At 36.8% G+C, this 22,409-nt stretch overlaps 1 protein-coding gene across 3 annotated transcripts in view; it reads left to right on the forward strand.

Moving 5' to 3' along the window:
* The window catches only part of LOC113099335 (mannosyl-oligosaccharide 1,2-alpha-mannosidase IA-like), a 61,869-nt gene extending 40,072 nt beyond the window's left edge, over nt 1-21,797 (forward strand). For 2 of the 3 annotated variants that reach the window (XM_026264353.1, XM_026264351.1), the window contains exons 4-10: nt 703-826; nt 1,252-1,345; nt 9,339-9,454; nt 12,406-12,625; nt 13,936-14,108; nt 14,899-15,014; nt 18,968-21,797. In XM_026264353.1, the coding sequence (XP_026120138.1) occupies nt 703-826; nt 1,252-1,345; nt 9,339-9,454; nt 12,406-12,625; nt 13,936-14,108; nt 14,899-15,014; nt 18,968-19,094 (970 nt within the window). In that variant the 3' untranslated portion in view covers nt 19,095-21,797. Of the gene's footprint in view, nt 1-702; nt 827-1,251; nt 1,346-9,338; nt 9,455-12,405; nt 12,626-13,935; nt 14,109-14,898; nt 15,019-18,967 lie in introns of those variants that run through there. The other variant, XM_026264352.1, reaches the window with a different exon arrangement.
* The last annotated feature ends 612 nt before the right edge of the window (nt 21,798-22,409 follow it).

Genomic DNA, 22,409 nt, shown 5'->3' on the forward strand with positions numbered 1-22,409 from the left:
GTTAAGAGTACTTCAGCAGTACTCTGTTCCTTCTGGCCAGAGCTATTGTGTGTAATTTACTATCTTAATGACATAACTATCTTACACGCTCTTTTATAGAATTAGGCTTTAAAAATAAAGTGGAGAGTGTCGTTCTGTTAAAGCTGTGATTACGTGTCACTACTCAGCAGTAATTTATCTTTGTTTACTGGTGCAGACACAGAGGTGTTATGACACTGAGCGGATCTGCTGTCGAGGTAGTAACAGCTGGTCAGGAGATGTGGCTTCCATTACCAGGTCGGGGTTAAGTTGTCAACTTTTAGTTGGAACCGTGCCAGTGAAAGTCAATAAAGGCGGCTCTAATTACAGGAGGAAAACACGGCCACTCAGTAAAATAAGACCATGAAATCAACTTGGCACCATGTAATATGTGTTATTAATGATGTTTGAGTACTGAATTTGAGTAATTCATTCTTGAACCTGTGTGTGTGTAAATATGTACTGTATATATATTATGTATGTTGTTAATATTAATATCAATAATATTTTTTCATTCTGAAATACATCAAATTACATGAGATGCTGGTTTAAAATTTTGAGTTGGTTGAATTTTCACTGATTGAAGGTTCTCAGAGCAACACAAAATGTATATACACACATCTCATGATCGCTGAGTTACTGAATTGAACTCCATCTCTCTCTTCTTTCCTCTTCCTCATGCAGTGGGATCGGCAGAAACTGGCCATGGGCGTCAGGAGGAAGCAGTATTCTCGCCGAATACGGGACGCTGCATTTGGAGTTCATGCATCTCAGCGAGCTTTCCGGGCGACCAGATTTTGCAGAGAAGGTGAGCAGCAGTTCAGGCGTTACACCTCTGCGGCGCATTAAACACCACACTGAACTAAAAGTGAACTTGGAGGACTGTTGGCCATGAACTGTTTGAGGAGCTGACCAATAGTGACCCAGGATGACCTCTGCTCGTAACTGTTATATTGATGCTTGTTTCACTGCAATTATCAGATCTGATTCTCTGCGAATGAATCCGCTGACCTGACCTGCAATATAGACACAGACAAATGACACTATTACAAGCTCTGAATGAGGCTGTACAAACTGTGAAAGTGACCTAGTCTGTAGATTTATGAGTCCCGTCCCCTGCAGGAAGACATTGGTCGCATTAAGAAGGCTGTTTACTGCATTTTCCGGATGAGCTTAGATATGGCTTAATCATTTGACGTGATGATATAAGAGATACATGCTCTGCCGTTGCAGGTAATGAACATCAGAAAGGTGCTGAATCGACTGGACAAACCTCAAGGGTTGTACCCAAATTACCTGAACCCTAACAGTGGACAGTGGGGCCAGCGTAAGTCCAGAAACACACGCACACATACTCAAGAACTTCAAGAGAATTCATAGAAATATAATATTCTTAAGAAGTTTTCCCAGAAATGTCATGATTAAAATGAGCGTCTTTATCCACAAGTTGTCCAGCGAAATGCTATCTCAGAGTGGAATTGAAGTGTTTCTCTTAGTTTTGTACACAAAACACTCTAGTGGTGACACTTAAATGCAGATTCAAGGTCATTTTTGTAGGGGATTGACAGAGCTAATCTTTAGGGCATGATGCATGTTTTTGATGCTGATTTATTGTGTATTTCTGAATTTATGGTGTTGAATTCAGCAGGGAGAAACACTGAGACGCACACACACACACACACACACACACACACATTGGCTGTTTGTCAAGTTTGTAACACTCTAGCAGAGACCATCAGGACACATATTCTTTTTAGGGCCTCTTAATTAAAGGAATACTTCATTTAAAGTATTATTAGTAGATTTTTTTATAATTTTTTTAGTTGGTAGCTGGAGTTTTGAATATCGACAATCAAAACCTTTTATATGATACCTATAATACCTATGATTATTACTTTTTATATTGTTAATTTTTTTATTGATATATATATATATATATATATATATATATATATATATATATATATATATATATATATATATATATATATATAATATACAGTACAGACCAAAAGTTTGGACCCACCTTCTCATTCAAAGAGTTTTCTTTATTTTCATGAAAATTGTAGATTCACACTGAAGGCATCAAAACTATGAATTAACACATGTGGAATTATATATGGAATAATATACATAACAAAAAAGTGTGAAACAACTGAAAATATTGTCATTATTATTATTAGATGTTCTGTGTCATTTATACCAGACACAAATGTTGCTGGTTGCTAGTGTGTTTGCAGCACTATTATTTATTTATTATATATTTATTTTTTATATTTTTCAGTTTAATTGATTTTTATTTCTAAAATTGTATTTATTTAAATGTATATTTGTGTTTACATTTATGTTCCAACAAACTTTCTACTTGATAAATGCTCTAAAACTTTTATGTAAATGATTGACATATATATAATTTAATACTTGGTCAGTTTATTAATTTGTTTGGTTAACTTTGGATAAATATTTTATTTTAATACCGATTCGAGAGATGGTTCAAGTCAGTGCTCAATAAATGATGATAAGTTTAGAAATGTTGTGCATCCACTTATTATTAGTGTGACATTTTAGCATGCAAATGAAGGGGAAAACTTCAAGATATCGGCCCTAAAAATCGGCAGCACATATCGGCCATCGGCTGACCCTGACCTCTAAACATCGGCATCGGCTATAGAAAAACCCATATCGGTCGATCTCTACTTCCAACAGTCTTAAAGGAATTCCCCGAGAGATGATTAGCACTTGTTGGCCCTTTTGCCTTCTGTCTGCGGTCCAGCTCACCCCTAAACCATCTCGATTGGGTTCAGGTCTGGTGACTGTGGAGGCCAGGTCATCTGGCGCAGCACCCCATCACTCTCCTTCTTGGTCAAATAGCCCTTGATGCCTTCAGTGTGACTCTATAATTTTCATACTCAACTCTTTGAATGAGAAGGTGTGTCCAAACTTTTGGTCTGTACTGTGTATGTGTATTTATGTATGTATGTGTGTGTGTATATATATATATATGTGTGTGTGTGTGTGTGTATATGTGTATGTATATATGTATGTCAAAGGCTGGCTTATATATATATAGCCTGCCTTTGACATTTTTTGGTGTGATCTGGAGCAGACAGTCTGTGGGCAAACCATATGAGACTGAGGCTAAACCGCTGGCTACCCTGACACTGTCAATAAATGTTGACTTTCTTCATTGTGCTTTCAGGGTTAATTATGTAACACAGGCAGAAATAAACACACTCTTTTACTTTACGTTCTTCCTCTAGAAGACACACACATCAGTAGTTTGGGATGTTTAATGCTGGTCCTACAGCAGTGAGGCCTGCTCTGCCGCGTTAGCCAGCTTTCGTGCCGTCCTCGCTCCGAGGGATTTATATTGGCAGCTTAGCGTGGAGAGCAGCGCTGTTTTAACTTCATGGTCAGCGATGACGCAGACGCTTGATGATGAAGAGCCCGAGGAGAACAAAGATTCTGCAGTGTGTGTAGTCAGGATAACACAAACACATGAATTCTGATGGAATGGAGGGAAATCAGAAAGAGGCTTTTGAGCTGTCAGAAAACCAGTTTTCTTTTTTGTGCAACGGACCAAGTCCTTCTTTTTTTTACGCTTTGACAAAAGTAATTTGTTTAGACGATCGTAAACAAAAATGATATGAGATGGCAGCAGGCCGCAGGGAAGATGGGATGATAACGTACGGCTGCACTTAAAAATAGCTATCAGTCTTTTTGCTTCACACAAGTAGCTCAGAACAGTCCTGAAGGGCTTTCCATATGGGTCAGTTGTTATGTCTGGATTTGAGCAGCTAGTAGCTCAAGGGTTGACCTTAATGAAACAACAAAATGAATCAACCATCTTACATATTCCACAATCTACCATCGTCTTTTCTTTTCTCATTGTCTTACATCAAACTTAGTTTTACATTGTCAGAAATTCTCGTTTCATAGCAGAATAGCTCTTTTCAGTTTATCCTCATAAGTGCGACTTGACAGAAATTCCAAAAGCTAGTAAGTCTTATAAGGTTACATGCTAACAAAATAAGCTCATAAGGGAATAGGAACACTTGCAGGAACACTTAATCTTGTTTGTTCTAAAGAATTAATTTAATTCATCATCATTGATGTATTCATTTATTAAATGTAGTAATTTTATTTAAATGTAATTAATGAATTTGCTCAAATTTAATTTCAGTTACATATTCATTTAAATACATTATTTGTATAATTATTAACATGTTTGTTTTTGTTTTTTACTTTTGTTATACACAAAAGAAAGTGTAATGGTGTCTGCACATCAAAAGTGAATTCAGTTATTTACAGATTACATACAAAGTCAAATACAATGACATGAATAGACCCACATTTGCATTGGGCGATGCAAATTGAGTGATGTGATTGCAGTGAATGCACAATAATCGCGTCTTTCGCAAAAGTAAAAAATTGTCACACCAGCCAATCGGTGAAGAGCTTATTGGCACATCCGGTTTTATCAGAAAACGGAGGATAGCAAGTGCAAAGTTTTTATACGTGCGAGTGACACGGAAAACATCCCACGACTAGTTGCTAGTATCGCGATGCGAATATTCCCTTCGCTTTTGGTGTGCATACACCATTAGGCCGAATATTTGAGCTGATCTTTTCCCTATGAAAAAAGTACTTAGTGATTTGTATTGTCAAGTTCCAGAATGGACAAAAATGTCTCAAAGAAATAGGCTGCGTCTCAGTCAGCTCCCTTGTTCAGTAGTAAGGGCACAGATCAGGGAGTCGACCATTTTAAGGGCTGTCTCAATCACAAAATCCTTCCAGTGCACTGGAACGTTCACTCCCTTAAAAATCCCACAATGCACCGCAAAAATGAGAGAGCATCGATGCTCACTATGCTCCCTTACTGGAAACAACATCACATTTATGAAGCCTGAAACCTAAACCACATGAGCCAACTCAATAAATATAATGACTTACGAAAGAAGATTTGAAAAGACAAACCATTTTGTAGTATATTTCAACAAACAGACATCGCTGGACAGGTAATGAGCACATCTAATTAACATTTAAATACATTATTTGTATAATTATTAACATGTTTGTTTTTGTTTTTTACTTTTGTTATACACAAAAGAAAGTGTAATGGTGTCTGCACATCAAAAGTGAATTCAGTTATTTACAGATTACATACAAAGTCAAATACAATGACATGAATAGACCCACATTTGCATTGGGCGATGCAAATTGAGTGATGTGATTGCAGTGAATGCACAATAATCGCGTCTTTCGCAAAAGTAAAAAATTGTCACACCAGCCAATCGGTGAAGAGCTTATTGGCACATCCGGTTTTATCAGAAAACGGAGGATAGCAAGTGCAAAGTTTTTATACGTGCGAGTGACACGGAAAACATCCCACGACTAGTTGCTAGTATCGCGATGCGAATATTCCCTTCGCTTTTGGTGTGCATACACCATTAGGCCGAATATTTGAGCTGATCTTTTCCCTATGAAAAAAGTACTTAGTGATTTGTATTGTCAAGTTCCAGAATGGACAAAAATGTCTCAAAGAAATAGGCTGCGTCTCAGTCAGCTCCCTTGTTCAGTAGTAAGGGCACAGATCAGGGAGTCGACCATTTTAAGGGCTGTCTCAATCACAAAATCCTTCCAGTGCACTGGAACGTTCACTCCCTTAAAAATCCCACAATGCACCGCAAAAATGAGAGAGCATCGATGCTCACTATGCTCCCTTACTGGAAACAACATCACATTTATGAAGCCTGAAACCTAAACCACATGAGCCAACTCAATAAATATAATGACTTACGAAAGAAGATTTGAAAAGACAAACCATTTTGTAGTATATTTCAACAAACAGACATCGCTGGACAGGTAATGAGCACATCTAATTAACATTTATAATTAATATTTGGCCAAAATATTGTGAGGACATGTAAAAGAACGATGTGTTAAGAGTATAAAGAATAAAATTAAAAAGAGATCGGTCCTGCCTGTTGTTTATGAATTCCAGTGATGACGTTCTACCATGTTGTCCGTTGACGCTCAATGTGCAGTGAGTCAGGGAACTTACCAATGACGTACTCGTGTACACGATCTACTGATTCACGAGTTCAGGAGCTGATTGAGACGCACCCATAGTCTATATGTACGTTTTCTGAAGCCACGCTGCTATGTTGTCACATTGCATTTGTACCCTCTCCCACAGTGAAATAATTTCACATAATTTTGTATAAAGATTGAATATATTCTGATTGGCTGTAATTTAGTCACTTTGTATTTTGCTTTGTGTTGTGACTGTGGATGAAATGTGTATGGCTGCTCTGTGTGCTTCAGTGCTGCACAGAGAGGCTTCACATTTTCCCAGCGTCTGTTGGGTAAAAAGCTCAGCTGGTTTTCAGGTTTTTCTCAGGAAGCACTGCCAGAGCTGACAGCAAAACTTCTGTTTCCTGCTGTCAAGCTTTTACCAACAGAAAACCTCACAGGTCCTTTGCACAAAGAAGCCCTCTTACCACCAACACTGGCGAAATTTGGAGATTCTGTGTGATGTGTGTGAACTATGTTGTTATGACAGTGGGGAAAAGTCATCTTATGTGAATAAGAAGTTAAATCAGGTAGTGCAGAGGTGCTTAAAGTCTGGCCCGCGGGCAAATCCTGTCTGCCATGAGTTTATCAATGACTGTGTCTGTACTGCTAGAGTATGAAAAGACCTATCCCATTATAATAACTAATGCACTGCAAAAAATTTAATAAAATAAAATAACAACTGATTACTGAGTACTTGTCAAAGTCACCGAAGTGATCTAGTTTTTGTTGTCACTTTGCTTGCCGTGCAGACTTTTATTTTAACATTGTATTTTTAGTGCAATATATTTAAATTACGCTACCATTGAAAAGTGTGTGGTCTGTATGTTTTTTTTTTTTTTTTTTTTTTTTTTGGTAGGGATACATTTAAGTGAAATAAAGGCTATTATATTACAAACAAAAATTGTGAATTATCAAATCAAAAACATTTGAATTATTTCTAAAGGGTCATGTGATCTTTTCAATTCAATTCAGCTTTGCCATCATAAGGAATAAATTACATTTAAAAATGTATTTAAATAGAAAACCGTTATTTTCAGTTGTAATAATATTTCATAATATTATTGTTTTTACTGCATTTTTTTGATCATATGAATACAGCCATGTTAAGTATAAGAGACTTCTCTTAATCTTGCTGACTTCACCCTTTTATATGTACTTATAATTGATAACCATATTCATTCACAGAAGGTTTCTAAATTCATTAGGTCTTATTTCATTTTAATAATTGTGAAGCAGAGAATTAGAATATGCAAATACTGTCATCATGATTGGTTCAAAAGGACAGACCTTTTACAGCATGTTAAAATGTGTGCGTTTCATTTAGTAAGCTAAAATTAAATGAAACCTATCATGATGCATCCAATTAGAATGAGATGGTGCCATTATGGATTTTACAGAGGAATTGTATTGAATGTTTCTTGAATATTAAGTCGTGATATATTTGTAAAGGTTAAAGACATTTAAAGATAAAATATAACAAACTGACAGCGTTTTTGAAGTTGTAAGAACTATTCATGCATTTGTATGCAAGAACCTTTTCACTTTGTATTATTCTGGGAAATGAAAAGGCTCTGACCAGCACTTATGATTGGATATATATACAAGGCTGATGTAGCACATTTAGCTGTAATTGCTGGTTACTGCATGCTTTAAAACCATATGAAAATCAAGGATCGGCTATTAGCAGGTCATTTTATTCAATGGCCCCTGGTGTACATTTTGGCCCATGAGCTGTATAATTTGAGTATCCCAGAGGAAGATTAACAAAAATTAGCCTAATTCAAAAATTTTAGCTGAGTGCTAACAGACAAAATGGAGAGCATAAAAGCCCCTTTGACATTTAAAATGAGACTTTAAATTAAAGCAAAATGCTTGTTTTTCCTGTCTGTGCATTTTCTCTGAATAGTTGCATGGCAGTGTATTTGTTTTACGGTTTTCTGAACTGAAACTTGATTTCTCTTGACGTATCGATCTCAAAAACAAATGCTTAATGAGGTATAAATATTCATGAGCTTGATCATCAATCAGACAATCACACAACAGTGCTGCCCCTGGAGCCACAGATTCTCATCTCTCACACACAGTGGACTAGACAGCACTGAACGCACTGCCCCATTCACACTCCACCTGGAAACACACATTTCATTTTTCATTACACACACAGACCAGAATGAAGGATTTTGCTAGATAAAGCATACATAGTTCACCTTAACATAATTCAGATATTGATTTAAAGGTACAGGTTGTAGGACCTGCCACTAGAGGGCGCACTACCAAAACAATAACAGTCGCGTGGTTTGATGACGCTAAGAAGGAACATGGAATGATGGGATTTGTTGTCTTCTACCCAACTGCTGACGGCCATCAATCAGACGGAAAGATAAATCATGGATTTAACGCGAGTTCACCGATTTACGCAAGTAGATTACATACAAAGTCAATGCAAAGATACGATCAGACTATGGATCAGATGCGTCCTCGCGCGGGTCTAGAGATTCAATGCCCCGCGTTTGGCCTGTATGCCCACTGATCTATAATATAGATATATAGATCAGTGTGTATGCCCCATGATACTAATCTTGTTGATTTTTTATAATAGCATACATTTTCTGTAAAGATACGAATCAAAACAACTCACCTGTCGAGTAAAACACAAGCGAGATCAGCATCTCTTTCTAGTTGAAGTTTGTCGCGAAGCTACTTTCGCGTTTGTCCACGACACTATTGTCATGTGGTTTCTATGTCAGTAAAGGCGGTAACAATGGGATCATCTTCTATGGGATCTTAGTGGTTAAAGATCATGTAACCCAAACTTTGTAGGTTTAGATACTAAAATCTAATTTAAATGATTTATGTGCACAATTACAGTAGAAAAATGTACTACATTTCACTTTCTGTGTGAAGATTTTTTTCTATTCTTGTATTCATTCAGAGCACATTTAAGTGTATTTTTGTAATAAAATATCTTTCAGTGTTGTCACTGCTTTAAGCAATGTTCTCTGATTAATAATGCTGCTCTTTGAATGTGAAGCACTCCAGGTTCGCTTTTTGACATTTGCACAATTCAATTCCAACATTCGTCACCATACTGTAAAAATGGCTGATGAGAGATGTCTCTTTAGATCTCTTGTACTGCGTGAATGTTTGTGTGTGTTGTTCTGGTCAAAGCAGACTATTGTGTTGCTCGCACATGAATGTAGGAAGAGTTTTTCTCACACACTGCTGTTTTGCCTGTGTTGCAGATCACGTCTCGGTTGGAGGCTTGGGGGACAGTTTCTACGAGTACCTGCTGAAGGCCTGGCTGATGTCAGACAAAACTGATGAGGAGGGAAAGAAGCTTTACTACGATGCCCTGCAGGTAAAGTCCAATCTTATAGAAAGAGAAAAAGCCCAGAGAAATGTTACACTCTACTGGCCATTTGATCAAATGCCGACTAGACAAGAGCATCCTTGACATCCTTGTTTTTGGAGGAGACCTGCAAGCTAAAGTGACTTATGTCAGCAAAATAGTGAGGATACAGACTACTTCATTGTCCAATAGGAACTCAGTACCAACACAGTCTCGAGTTTATACCAGAGTTTATTTTTCACACATAATTTTCAGATAACTAAACAGTAAAATTACAGTCTGGTGAATACACATTGAAGTTTGTTCGTTTTAAAGAGTAAAGTAGTACAATCTAGAAGATTAACATAAAATCTAAGTTATTTTATTAAACATAATGCAAAAAAAAAAAAGCCATTTAACTATATAGCTAATATATAATACTATAGATGTCAAACATTGATTGTGTATATAATATTTTATAATGTTTCTGGAAATACTCCATTTTTTATAATATATATATATATATATATATATATATATATATATATATATATATATATATATATATATATATATATATATATATATATATAAAATATGGGAAATTCTTACAAAAAAATAAATATACTGTTAAAACTGTAAGGTTTGTTATTTTTTTTATTTTTATTTTATTTATACAGCATTGAATTTAAATTTAAATTGTAACTCGGTGCCCTGTTTGCCAATTCAATTCTCAAGTTTTTTTTTTATTATTATTTATTCTTTTTATTTCCATAATATGGTCCACAATATGAATGAATTGGTAGATAATTTATTTTTAACCTCACAGCTTGTTTATCATTCACAGATAAAATTGAAAATTGATTTCTAGTCAGACTAAAGTTTATTAACTAGAATAATGGAAGTGGTTGTTCCGTATGTTTTTTGTTTTTGTTTTTCGCAATGTCAAGTTTCAGGATTCCAGGTTTCCCAATGTGAATATTGAAAGTGTTTGCTAATTTTGATCTTTTGTTCAGGCTTGAGCTAGAAATGTATCCTCTGTGGGTTGTAAGGTTGTGAGTTGGAATTCCTTTTCATAGTGTCCAAATGTAGAAAAGTAAAGTTGATGTGAGTTTGTGTATGGGTGTATGTGTGTAAGCGTTGTTCTGCTGGAGCCGTCCGTGAGAGCTTTGGAAAGCTGCTGCAGACTGATTGTTACAGACCACAAACTCAATCCTCACTTTCATTAGAGAGGACCATCTCAACCTGCCTAAGATAATGTTGTCCCTCTGGCCGTCTATCTGGGTGCCTCCCTGGGGTGACTTGAACACACACACACACTTTGGACTCCAGGCCAATCATCCAGAAAAAGAAAAGTGTGTTATGTCGGTCACCTTCAGAGAAGGCTTACAGCACGGCCGTTCTGTCCATCATTTTACCCAGGCATTCATTACAGCTACAGAGAGCTCTTTATCAGGCCTTTAACTCTCTCTCTGTACAGCCTGATTTACACTAATTTATCTCACTAACCATGGATGGGCCGCTCAATCATCTCCTTTTATCCACACCTCTCAGCTGTGGCATTCGATTATTTGCACCATTGGGGAAAAATAAGGACATTACGGCAACGACCGGTTGACGTATCGCAGCAGATTGAGATCCGTTTGTTAGAGCAATGCTAAATACTCAAGTGTTCATTGTTGTTGCAAACAGTGTTGGGCAAGCTGTTTTGCAACTGGCTTTCTGAGCTACAAACTAGCATTCAGATCTCTTATTTGACTTTCCTATATATCTCTAGTTATGGTAAGCTTGGAAAAAGTATACAGATCCTCATCATAAGGTCATCTGATTATTTTTATTTTTATAAATATTATTTAAACCATTAAAAAATATTCATTATATATTGTTTAAACGATTTATAAATATATATATATATATATATATATATATATGTTTTCTTCTTTACATACTGCTGTAGTATTTCTTACTATATTTTCAGCACAGATGATTTTTAATCGCTTTACTTTAACAATAAAAGCAGCACTGATTTCAATTCATTTTTACTTTCATTACTTTTTAGTTCTACAAATGGTTTTTCTACAGAATATTTGAGGTGGTCCTGAACTTTAAGGCTTAGTTTTGATGAAAATACCATACCTTACAGTAGTGATTTATGTTTCCCCGTTCTGTGGCAGGAGAGTAGTTTATCTGTAGCTGCGGTTTCATGTATCACTCCACACTCTTTTTCTTTTGTTTAATAAAATAATTAGAACTCAAATCAATATTTTATGTCCATTGATATGTACATTGGCACAGGAGTAATACACAGGATAATGAACTCTGTCGTGATCGCTGTATAAACTCTTCAGAGTAATACAAGATCCAGAATCGGAGAGTACATTCTAGGAGAAGATGTTTGATTATTTACTCCTCTTACTCTGTTATACAATTAGACAAAACAAGCATCCATGCTGCTACTTGTTGCCTACATCAGTGCATTATCAGTACAAAGAAAAAAAAAAGCTATGCTTGTGCTGTAACTACTTTCAGTTTCTCCAAAACACTGGTGCCATTTTTATGATGAAATAGAAGAACAAAGAGAGTGAAATAAGAAAAAAAGAGCATCAAGCACACTTGACTTTGGTCTCAAGTTTTCCATTCAAATGCACAGAGGCATTTTTTCCAGGCAGATAAGGATCTCATTTCCCATGTGTGTGACGCTTCTGTAAATACACAACACTGGCACACACGGCTGTGACCCTGATCTCTGCTATGATCTAACTTACTTCGGGCCTTGAACTGTTCAGATGACGCTTTTGAGAGAATGAAATCACTCCGAAGCCTTGAATGTCTCTTTGTGTTAGGCAAACAAAACAACTGCAAACAAGGACAAAGTTCCTTTTAACCCACACAGTGTGAATAAATAACCACAGAGAGAAGAAATTGATGTTAAATAACCATTTAAAGTGATCTCTTGTTTTCATTCTCTGTTCTGTGCGCAGGCGATTGAGAAGAATTTGATCCGTAAGTCAAGCGGAGGGTTGACGTATATCGCTGAATGGAAAGGTGGACTCCTGGAACATAAGATGGGTCACCTGACCTGCTTCGCCGGTGGTATGATCGCTTTAGGGGCGGACGGAGGCCCTGATGATAAGACGGGTCATCAGATGGAACTGGCGGCTGAGATCGCCCGCACGTGTCATGAGTCTTACGCCCGAACAAGTGAGTGGGAGAACTGCTTTGAAAATGGTGAAACAAAAATTTTAAACATTTCCAGCAATAAATAAACGAATGTAAAAATAAATTAAATTAATATATAAATATGTATATTAACACATTATATAGTTATTGTTAGAAAATGAAATAGAAAATTCTTTATAGAAAATTCTTTAAAGAACATTTAGCCTATTTTTGTACCATTGTATTTTCTATTATTTACCCCTCGCCAGCCAATTCAGATTCAATGTGTGTGTATAAATTTTTATATATATATATATATATATATATATATATATATATATCAAGATGATTTTTGGTAATGAAAAGGAGATTAGTGTATTTTTTTTATTATTCAGTTTATTTATTTATTTTCATTTATTAGTTTAGCAGAAGCTTTTATGCAAAACAAAAGACCAGCAAATAAGGAGAGCAAGTTATTTATCATAATATGCAATAACACAGTAAAATTCTAACTTATTTACTTATTTAAATAATAATATGAAAACTAAATAATTTACTTAAAATGGTAAATATGTGAATTATAGTTTTATAAGCTGTTTTTGCAGAACATTTTTCGTGTTTGTTTGACATGCCTGCGGAGTATGTCATGTGTTTTTGCACATCAGTGCTGTGATTGGTTACTTTACTAGACAAGTTGCTTGTTTTGTGCACTCTGTTCAGTGCCAGTGCCATGATTTAGGCAAGGCAATTTATTTCTAAAGCATGATTAAAAACAACAAGTTGACCAATGTGCTTTACAGATTCTAAAAAAATAAATAAGCAAACAACTTATACACAGAAAACATTTCACAAATAACAACATATCACTGAATAGCTTTTAGCAAAAAAGCCTGGGAGAATAAATTAGTTTTTAAAAGGGACTTAAATGACGCCAATGTGGAGGCAGTTCTTATCTGTAAAGGTAAACTATTCCAAAGCCTTGGGGCCACTACTGCAATTTTATACAGATCCTAGTGAGAATTATTAAATCCTCACCCGAAAGTGAACTGTTCTCTCAATAATAGTCACATGGCCAATGTAGAGACTCCCTAAATCCATTGCTGTTAACCGTGAACTCACACACACACACACAAATCCCTTGTTAAACACACACATACACCGTCATCACTGGCCTGTTCATAATGCATAGGTATTTTTAGCGGCCGCAGATTATCAAAGGTCCAGATTATGCCATAGCCCTTAATCCACCACATCGAAATAGTGTTTCTCTTCATCTCAGGAACAATGTAATCCCATAATCCCTTGTCAACACCAACGTTTATGCGATGAATTTGACAGCATGTGTGTTTCAGGTATGAAGCTGGGTCCTGAGGCCTTCCGTTTCGACGGCGGAGTTGAAGCCATCGCCACGCGGCAAAACGAGAAGTACTTCATCCTGAGGCCGGAGGTCATCGAGACGTACATGTACATGTGGAGGTTCACCCACGACCCCAAATACAGACAGTGGGGCTGGGAGGCGGTGCAGGTCAGAACTGTCGCATCACTAATTGCAAAACGCCACCAGTTTGTGACTGGTAAACACGTCGCCATATTAGGTTACCAGGATGTAGGCCAGACTGAGTCACAGCGAGGCTTTATCCCTCCCTCAGATGCTCCCTGCACTTCAGCGCAGCAGGATTAGAGACAATGGAGACCGCCAGGGTCTCACATCCTTGTAATTGTATCATAATGACTTCAGATTGCCATTGTGATGTGTCTATCCCTTCAGGCGACACATCACATCTCTTCCTCCCTCGCTCTCCCTCCGCCATCTATTCCTCTCTCAGAAAAATGTGTCGGCTCAACACTCACTCAATGAAAAGCTTGATTCTTTGCTCCAAAAACGACTTTATCAAATCTTCATTATCTTAAAATGTCCCTTTTCACACTCTTTTCAAATAGATAAATATGTTTGTCATAATGTCCTGTCATGGTTTGGTATTCAAACAAATTCCTAAACCTCGAGTATTAAACTTTAGCACATAAACTGTTTTTTTTTAATCATGAGACTCCTTGAGGGGATCTGTGCTGTTAATTTTCTGTGTGTTTGGACTTACCATTTAACTGAAAATCATAAAGGCTAAGGAGTAGCCCAAGACGTTTGTCTTGAGAGACTAGAATATCCTAAAGCGAGAGTGGGCAGCTCTCACCCAGTAAGCACCTTTGCATCGGTGTCCTGTCTCTGAAAATTAAAAGCAGGCTACATGACGCTTGCTAGGAATGTGTCAAACTATTACATTGATACTGACAGGTACATTTGTATCTCTGAATTCCAGGCTCTGGAGAAGTACTGCAGGGTGGAAGGGGGTTACAGTGGAGTGAGAGACGTCTACGCTAACACTCCCAACCATGATGACGTGCAGCAGAGCTTCTACCTGGCCGAAACACTCAAGTGAGTACAACATTTTCATTACAGTTGTACATAGTTACCGTATTTTCCGGACTATAAGTCACACTTTTTTTCAGAGTTTGGCTGGTCCTGCGACTTATAGTCAGGTGCGACATATTTATCTAAATTAACTTGACGTGAACCGAGAGAAATGAACCAAGAGAAAACATTACCGTCTCCAGCCGCGAGAGGGCGCTCTATGCTGCTCAGTGCTCCTGTAGTCTACACTGAAGACATAGAGCGCCCTCTCGCGACTGTAGACGGTAATGTTTTCTCTTGGTTCTTGATTCTAAATAAATGCAACTTATAGTCCAGTGGGACTTATGTGTTTTTTTCCTCATCATGACGTATTTTTGGACTGATGCGACTTATACTCAGGTGCGACTTATAGTCCGAAAAATACTGTATATTATAATTATTTATTTAATATATTTTTTATTTTTCTTTATATTAATTTTTGGGAGGTTGGGACAAGATATGTATTGACTTTTAGTAATTGCTGGTATCAAGTTATTTGAATTTTTATTTAAATAGGATCAAATGTAATCTTGTATCTAGTATTAATCTTGGCAATGTCCACTATCAATCAATCAAGCATACTTCTTTCCCTTTGAAGAACTTTTATTCTGTTGATCAAGTAAACCTAAAATGTTTTTTAGAAAATATTATCTTGAACATCTTAAGTTTTATTTTTGATTAACAAAATATAGCTGTTGCCATAAATATAGCCATAGAAGCTGACATGACATTACTGATATTGTATATTTTTTCCAACATTAAATAGTACTAGAAAGAAGGAAAGACTACTGTATTTATGTACTATGGACACTGTAATTGAAATGTTAATGTGTGTTGAATGAATGCTGATCCACATAAAATAGTTTTATTATTGTAATTTGTAAAATTGCATTAATGAGAGTCATCAGTCAGAATAATGAGGGGGAACAGTTTGAGAATTTGGGGAACTGTGCTTAATTGTCATAAAAATGATGTTACAGTGCAAGACAACAAATGATTAATGGTCTTCATTTTCTATACGCAAAATGTTATGTAGGCTATGTCTTTTGTCCTTGGGGTAAAATGAGCTTGTAAACTCTGATTACTGAGATCGAGTCAGATCAGTGAGCCAGTCAGATTGGAGCTTCCGACTTTCACAAAGCTCTTGCCCTTTGGTTTGCAATATATATAGTCATGTTAAGAGAATGAGACTAGCTTATGATTCTGCAATGACTGACTAAAAGGAGAGGAGAGCTCTTCACTCTTCAGAATGCATGAATAGAGCCATATTTCTGTCATAGCAAGAATCGTCAAGGTGAAGTGATTGAGACACAAGACTGTGACAGCTGGAACTCATTCACAGACATCCCTATCACACAGCATTCATCATTAAAGACACAGATAAATGAAAGGAATGAATAAAGAAAGAGTCAATTACTTTGTCAGGGCCCAAAATGAAGAGCTGGGGAATCAGTGAGATTGCTGTACTCTTCTGTATCCTGTATCCCAGCTCTTCAATCCTCTCATTTGATTGCGTTTTAAGAGGAAATCACAGCTCGAGTCTCATCCTGCCACGCCAGACAGCGGCTCTCCATTTCTCCTGCCTTTAATACTCTGGAGGAGCGCTTGCACTTTGGCCAGGAGTGCAGTGCACACAATTGAGCACAGAAAAGACTTAGCAATTGTTTGAGAGAGCGAGGGAGAGAAAGAGAGAGAGCTGTGTGCATCCAGAACCCCCTGCTTTCAACTTTTGCCACTCTGGTTGTTTCTCATTCTGTTGTTGCTTCTGGCTTGCGTTTATTGCTTTTGCACAGTAAGTGTGTATTAAGTAATGATTCTTCTTTAGAGCCAGACTGTCTGGCGGGCTGAAGGATCAGAGTTTCCTGTTCATAGAAATGCTCTCAATGTGTTTGTGGGCATGACTGTGCTCTTTAACATGCTCACTTCAGCCCAAGACATCTGCTCTGCTCCAGATGCTGAACCATTACAAAATACATAAAAAATTTGATTATCATTTAGTCTCCCGCATGCCTTCCAAACATTAATGACTTTCTTTCCTCTGTGGAAAAGAAGGTATTTCAAAGAATCTCTTTTTTTTTTTTTTTTTTTTTTTTTTTTATACAATGGGGTCAAAAACAAATTGCATGAATATATGTATTAAAAGGAACATCATTAAAAATATATGCATGCATGTTTAAAGCTGAAAAGCATATCATATGTACTCATATATGAAGTAGGTCTTACGATGTAAAGTGTTTTGCATTTTTAAACTTTATCTTTAAAATAAATAGCGTGCAATCATAAATATAAATCAGCTCTCTAATACAGCATCTGCCATCAAAAATCCATATTGGTTGACCACTGGATAAAACCCAGTGATTCATTTTGTCCTGTTTTGATATTCTTTTCTTCTTTTTTGATTCCATATTTTGTGGCTTTGCATATTAAAACCATGACACACCTCCATTCAACTATATCCATCATTAAATATGGCCCGAGATAAAATATAAAAGTGGTTATCAGCTTGATGGTCGTCGGGTCCATTTCACTTGCAGATGCAGTTATGACCTCTGTTATTTTTATTTGCCATTCACTTTCCAGTTTCTTTCTAACCCATAATTGAAGGTCTGAAGATCATACTTTCTGCAGAAAGAGGCCAGGTGCGATTTAGGAGTGGGTTATCCAATGGACACACATGATTTAGCTTTAACTCTGGAGGCCTGAGGTCAACAGCTTATATTTTCAGAAGGGCAGCGGAGAAGATGGCCTTTCATCAGCGAATCTCCAACCGATGCATGTCTGTTCAGAGAGGAAACCGAGAGGGAGGGAGGGTTAGAAACCGTATTATCAAGGTCACAACTTCATCAGGAAACAGGCATCAGCAATGCCATCTCCAGCTAAAGTTTATAGACTGTAATTTTTACGAGTGTCATCCAGCCTTCCAAATAAAGATGTGCCTTCTAACCTGTGGGGGATTTTTTTCCCCGTCCTTGGCTGCAGGTTTTGAATTGTGGTCTTTGTTTGTAAAGCAGTGTCCTTTAGCTGTGGCTGTCGGCCACAAGTTGCTGCTCTCAGCCAAAGGAAGTGAAATCTCTAGACCTTTTGTAGTTTGTATTCTTCACCCCCCATTTACGTTGTTGATGTTGTCTTGGCAGTCTTTTGCTTGGCAGAGACAGCTGTACTTCATCAGCCCTTGGGAGATGTTCATGTTTTGTTAACAAAGTAAACATTCAGATTTTAAGAGGTAGATCTATTTATGTGGATTGCCATTAATTGAGATAATTAGTGGTGTTTGTGTTAGTACTGTTTTGCATACTAAGTATTAAACTTTGGCACGAAACAAGCAAACAGTGCATACAGGTATTACTAGCATACTGGCTGTTTATTAGTACTTCTAAAGCACATATTCTACATGACCATATACTACATCCCTAATCCTACCCAGAACCTAAACTTAACAACTACCTTACTAAACCGTAATATTGAGTTTGAGTCATAGTCATACTTAATACAGTAGTTAGCGAGAACTGGACCTCAAAATAAAGTGAGACTGTGTTTCCTGTAGATGCACAGCAGTTCTGCATGGGCTTTGTTTTAAACTATTTTTATTTGCAAAAATCAAACAAATTAACAATTAACTTTGTGTTTATTCAGCTTTTGTAGAAAATCAGTATCGCAGTCTGAATCGTGCGGATATTTGAGAAGAGAAGCACTCTTGCTCAACTAAACATGACGTTGCTAAACTAAAACCCATAAAACTAAACTAATCTGGGTGAACCCTGACCATTCATATTGTGAAAAGTAATAAAATCTGTACTGTAATTATTTGCCTCTCATAAACCTGATGTTAATTCTTATAATTCATGTTCATAATCATGTTTTTCAGATCTCTTACAGGCAATCTCACTGTGATTAACTATATGGTAAAATGCCCTTGAAACATCTTTTTTTTTTTTCAGGTATCTGTATCTTTTGTTCTCCGACGATGACCATTTGCCCTTCGAACACTGGGTGTTCAACACGGAGGCCCATCCTCTTCCCGTCATTAAGAAACAGAATGTAGAAATAGCAAACCATCTCAAGTAATCTTCATCCAACCCCAAAGCGCCACCGAGACGTCATTTTCTGGACCTGCTTTAACAGTGGACAAGAGCTATGGACACAAAACCCCTGTGGCTGGCGAGTTCCTGTCCTTTGGGAATTGTCTGGAATTTCATGTGTTTCTCCACAGCCGTCTCGCCTCTTCCGTCTCTTCTCGGGATTCTGCATGCTGCCCCGTTCCCTCTCTCTGTCCTTGACACTATGGACACGTCTCTGAGCCTCAGAGACACAGAAGGACGATATTTCCTCTGTGAGGAGACCAGACCAGTTCGTTTTCCATCGTACTTGCCCTCTCACACGTTATAAAGCCATAGGTAATTCAAATTTCATCTGCATCCTTGTGTTTTTTGCATCATGTGTGTTTACAGGAGCGGAGATGAGAGACATCCACTGAACTTCGCTGTTTCTTGCTGTCTGTTTTTTTCGGGATGAGGTTTGGTTTGGTTTGGTGTTTTGAGGCTTTATTCGACAGCAAGGTAGTGAAACCAAGTCCACTAGTGCCTTTTAGTCTTACTGATCATTTTAGTCAAGTTGTAATAGCAACACTCGATTTATTTTCGCTGTGACCGAAGGTATCTTCCTACAGGCCTACAGCCCTCTTACCCTCGTGATGGATGTAGGAATCAGTCGTTTATCGTTCATTCCTCTACATTTGTAAGCTTACTTTGTTTGATAAAATGTGTACAAAATGTGTTTTGATTGTTTACTTAATCAACGGAGGCAGAGACTTTTATCCTAGACATGTAAAATAGAGTACTTTGTGTTAATTTATTACTCAAGACATAGGGTTTTTGTCATTTTTCAGTGTGAAGAGCAGGGAAACTATGGAGCCCATAAAGGAGACATGATAACAGGAAGAAATATGATGAAAGGGAAAAATTAAATTTCAATGCTTTCGCATTCCCTTGCAAAACTAATGCTTTTTCCCTAGAAACTTAGTGTTCAAAGTTTCGCGAGCAAGGAACGTTTCTCGGTAATGCAAAAAAAAGTTTGAGTGAAGGCAAAAGTTTTGCAAGGTGGGCAACAGTTTCTTTGTGGAATGCAGAAGTTGTGCATGTGCAAACAGAAGTTTTATGAGTTGATGCAAAAGTTCCTCTGTGGAATTCTGAAGTTTTTGTAAACGAAAGCAAAAGTTTTTCTGCCGAATGCAGGTTTGCAATCAAACTCAAAAAATTCCCTAGTGAATGCGAAAGTTTCTCTGTGGTATGCAGAACTTTTTGTGAGCGAATGCAGAAGTTTTGCGAACAGGCACAAAAGTTAACAGGCGAACACAAAACTTTTGCAAGCAAACACATTTTTCCGGGGGAATACAAAGTTTTGTGAATTAACGAAGGTTTTGCTAAGTTTCTTAAAGTAACAAACATATTTGTGAGTGAACCCAAAAGTTTCTTGAGAGAATGCAAAGATTTTGTGAGAACACATAAGCACTGAAATATATATTTTTTTTTCTCCCATGTAATCGCCATGTCCCTTTATGAGCTCTGTAGTAAACCGCGATGAAGCTGCTTGAATCCATTGGAAAAGTGTTTTATTAGGACAACACGGGCAGCATCAGTCAAAAAGGGGAATGAATATAGTTGTATGAATGTACCACCAAATGTGAATTGAACATACTTTGGCCTAGTTGTTGTGATTTATCATTTTATCTGTTTGTGCATTCGTTTGATTTATCATGAAAGCACAAAGTTGTGAATCTATATAAAAATATAAATCAGTATATTTGGGTTCTCCATGAAGAAAATAATAGGAATATTACTGTAGGACAACGTGACAGCACAAATGAGGAATTTCAGTGAAAAAAAGATGCAAAACAATGAAAGCAAATCAGTCCATGGCACTGGATACAACACACACACACACACTCACAAAAGAATCGCATACACTACATACCATAACCACATTCCAATTCATGGAAGAATAGACCAATTCCCATGTTATTAGTATGTTTTGGGAATTTGAGACATCAAATTTGAGGTTGGTGGAGTAGGGCTTATGCTACCGTCTACATTTAGACAGTGTTCCCAAAACTTCTCAAAACTAAACTACCCTGCTTAACTAGCATGGTGTGGCGCCTAGGTGAAAATAAATACCTCGCAGAGATTCCTCTCTTGAGGCCAGCGACTGCAACGCTTGACATGGTATTTCTCCGCTGTATGTGTGCTGACGAACAGCGTACTGTCAGAGTTAGGAGTCACAATATATGAAAGTACCATCATCTCGAGGGAGGCCCGTCTTAAAACACTGTGACACTGTAGATAAGACATCACGCTCACTGTATTCATGATACTGCGAATCTAAATGATGTTTAGCACTGCCGCGGCTTAGCGCGGACTAGCGATTTGTGCTGTCTCTTTAGTGAAAGTGATTCCTCAAGCTGTGACTGAGAATCCTGCAGCGACTCTTAAGTGACGTTCAGGAGCAGATGTTTCCTCGCATCTGGTTGCGATACGCAGAATAGGAGATGTGCTTTTCAGATTAAGAATTTGTTGTTTAGATATTGTGTTGATGATCTTGCATAGAAAATGCCTTTTTTGTGTGTGTGATTCTTGTCATTTATTCCTTCATGAGACAACCTCAGAAATGTAACTGTACAATATTGCTGATAATCATTCCATTGCACATAGTTTGATTTCATTTTTTTCTTTAATATATATGCAATTAATTTTGTGGGAAAGTTTGGTTTTATTATTGTTTCTTTAATTTGTTTTTTTAATTGTACATATCTCATTCTGGCAAAATGCCAGCCATCATTTATATAAATCTTATGATCTGATGTAATAAATTATATTAAAGAGCAGCAAAGGTTTTTGATAAACTATATTTGTTACACTTAAATTGTGAATAAAACAATCTTTTAATAAAATGTTGAGTTGTTGTTTTATTAAATGGGGATATTTTTTTATAGAAATTTTTTATCAAAATTTATCAACAGATTATTCATTCTACAGTAAATCATTAGACAGCGGATCAGTAGCCTATCTATCTATCTATATCTGTCTGTAGTACTATTGTTCTGTATCATTCTATCGATCATACTTTTATTAGCATTCTGTCCTTTTTTTTTTTTTCTTGCAGTTTAGAATTATTTTTTTTTTTTACAACTGGAACAGTTAGATGACTGAATATTAAAGGGGTCATATGATGTTGATGTAAAGAACATTATGTTGTGTATTTGGCGTAAGGCAATGCGTTTATGCGGTTTAAGGTAAAAAAAAACACATTATTTTCCACATAATATACATTATTGTTGCTTCTTTATGCCCCGCCTTTCTGAAATGCGACGATTTTACAAAGCTCATG

Source organism: Carassius auratus, unplaced genomic scaffold (assembly GCF_003368295.1).
Source record: "Carassius auratus strain Wakin unplaced genomic scaffold, ASM336829v1 scaf_tig00216914, whole genome shotgun sequence".
Classification (NCBI taxonomy): Eukaryota; Metazoa; Chordata; class Actinopteri; order Cypriniformes; family Cyprinidae; genus Carassius; species Carassius auratus.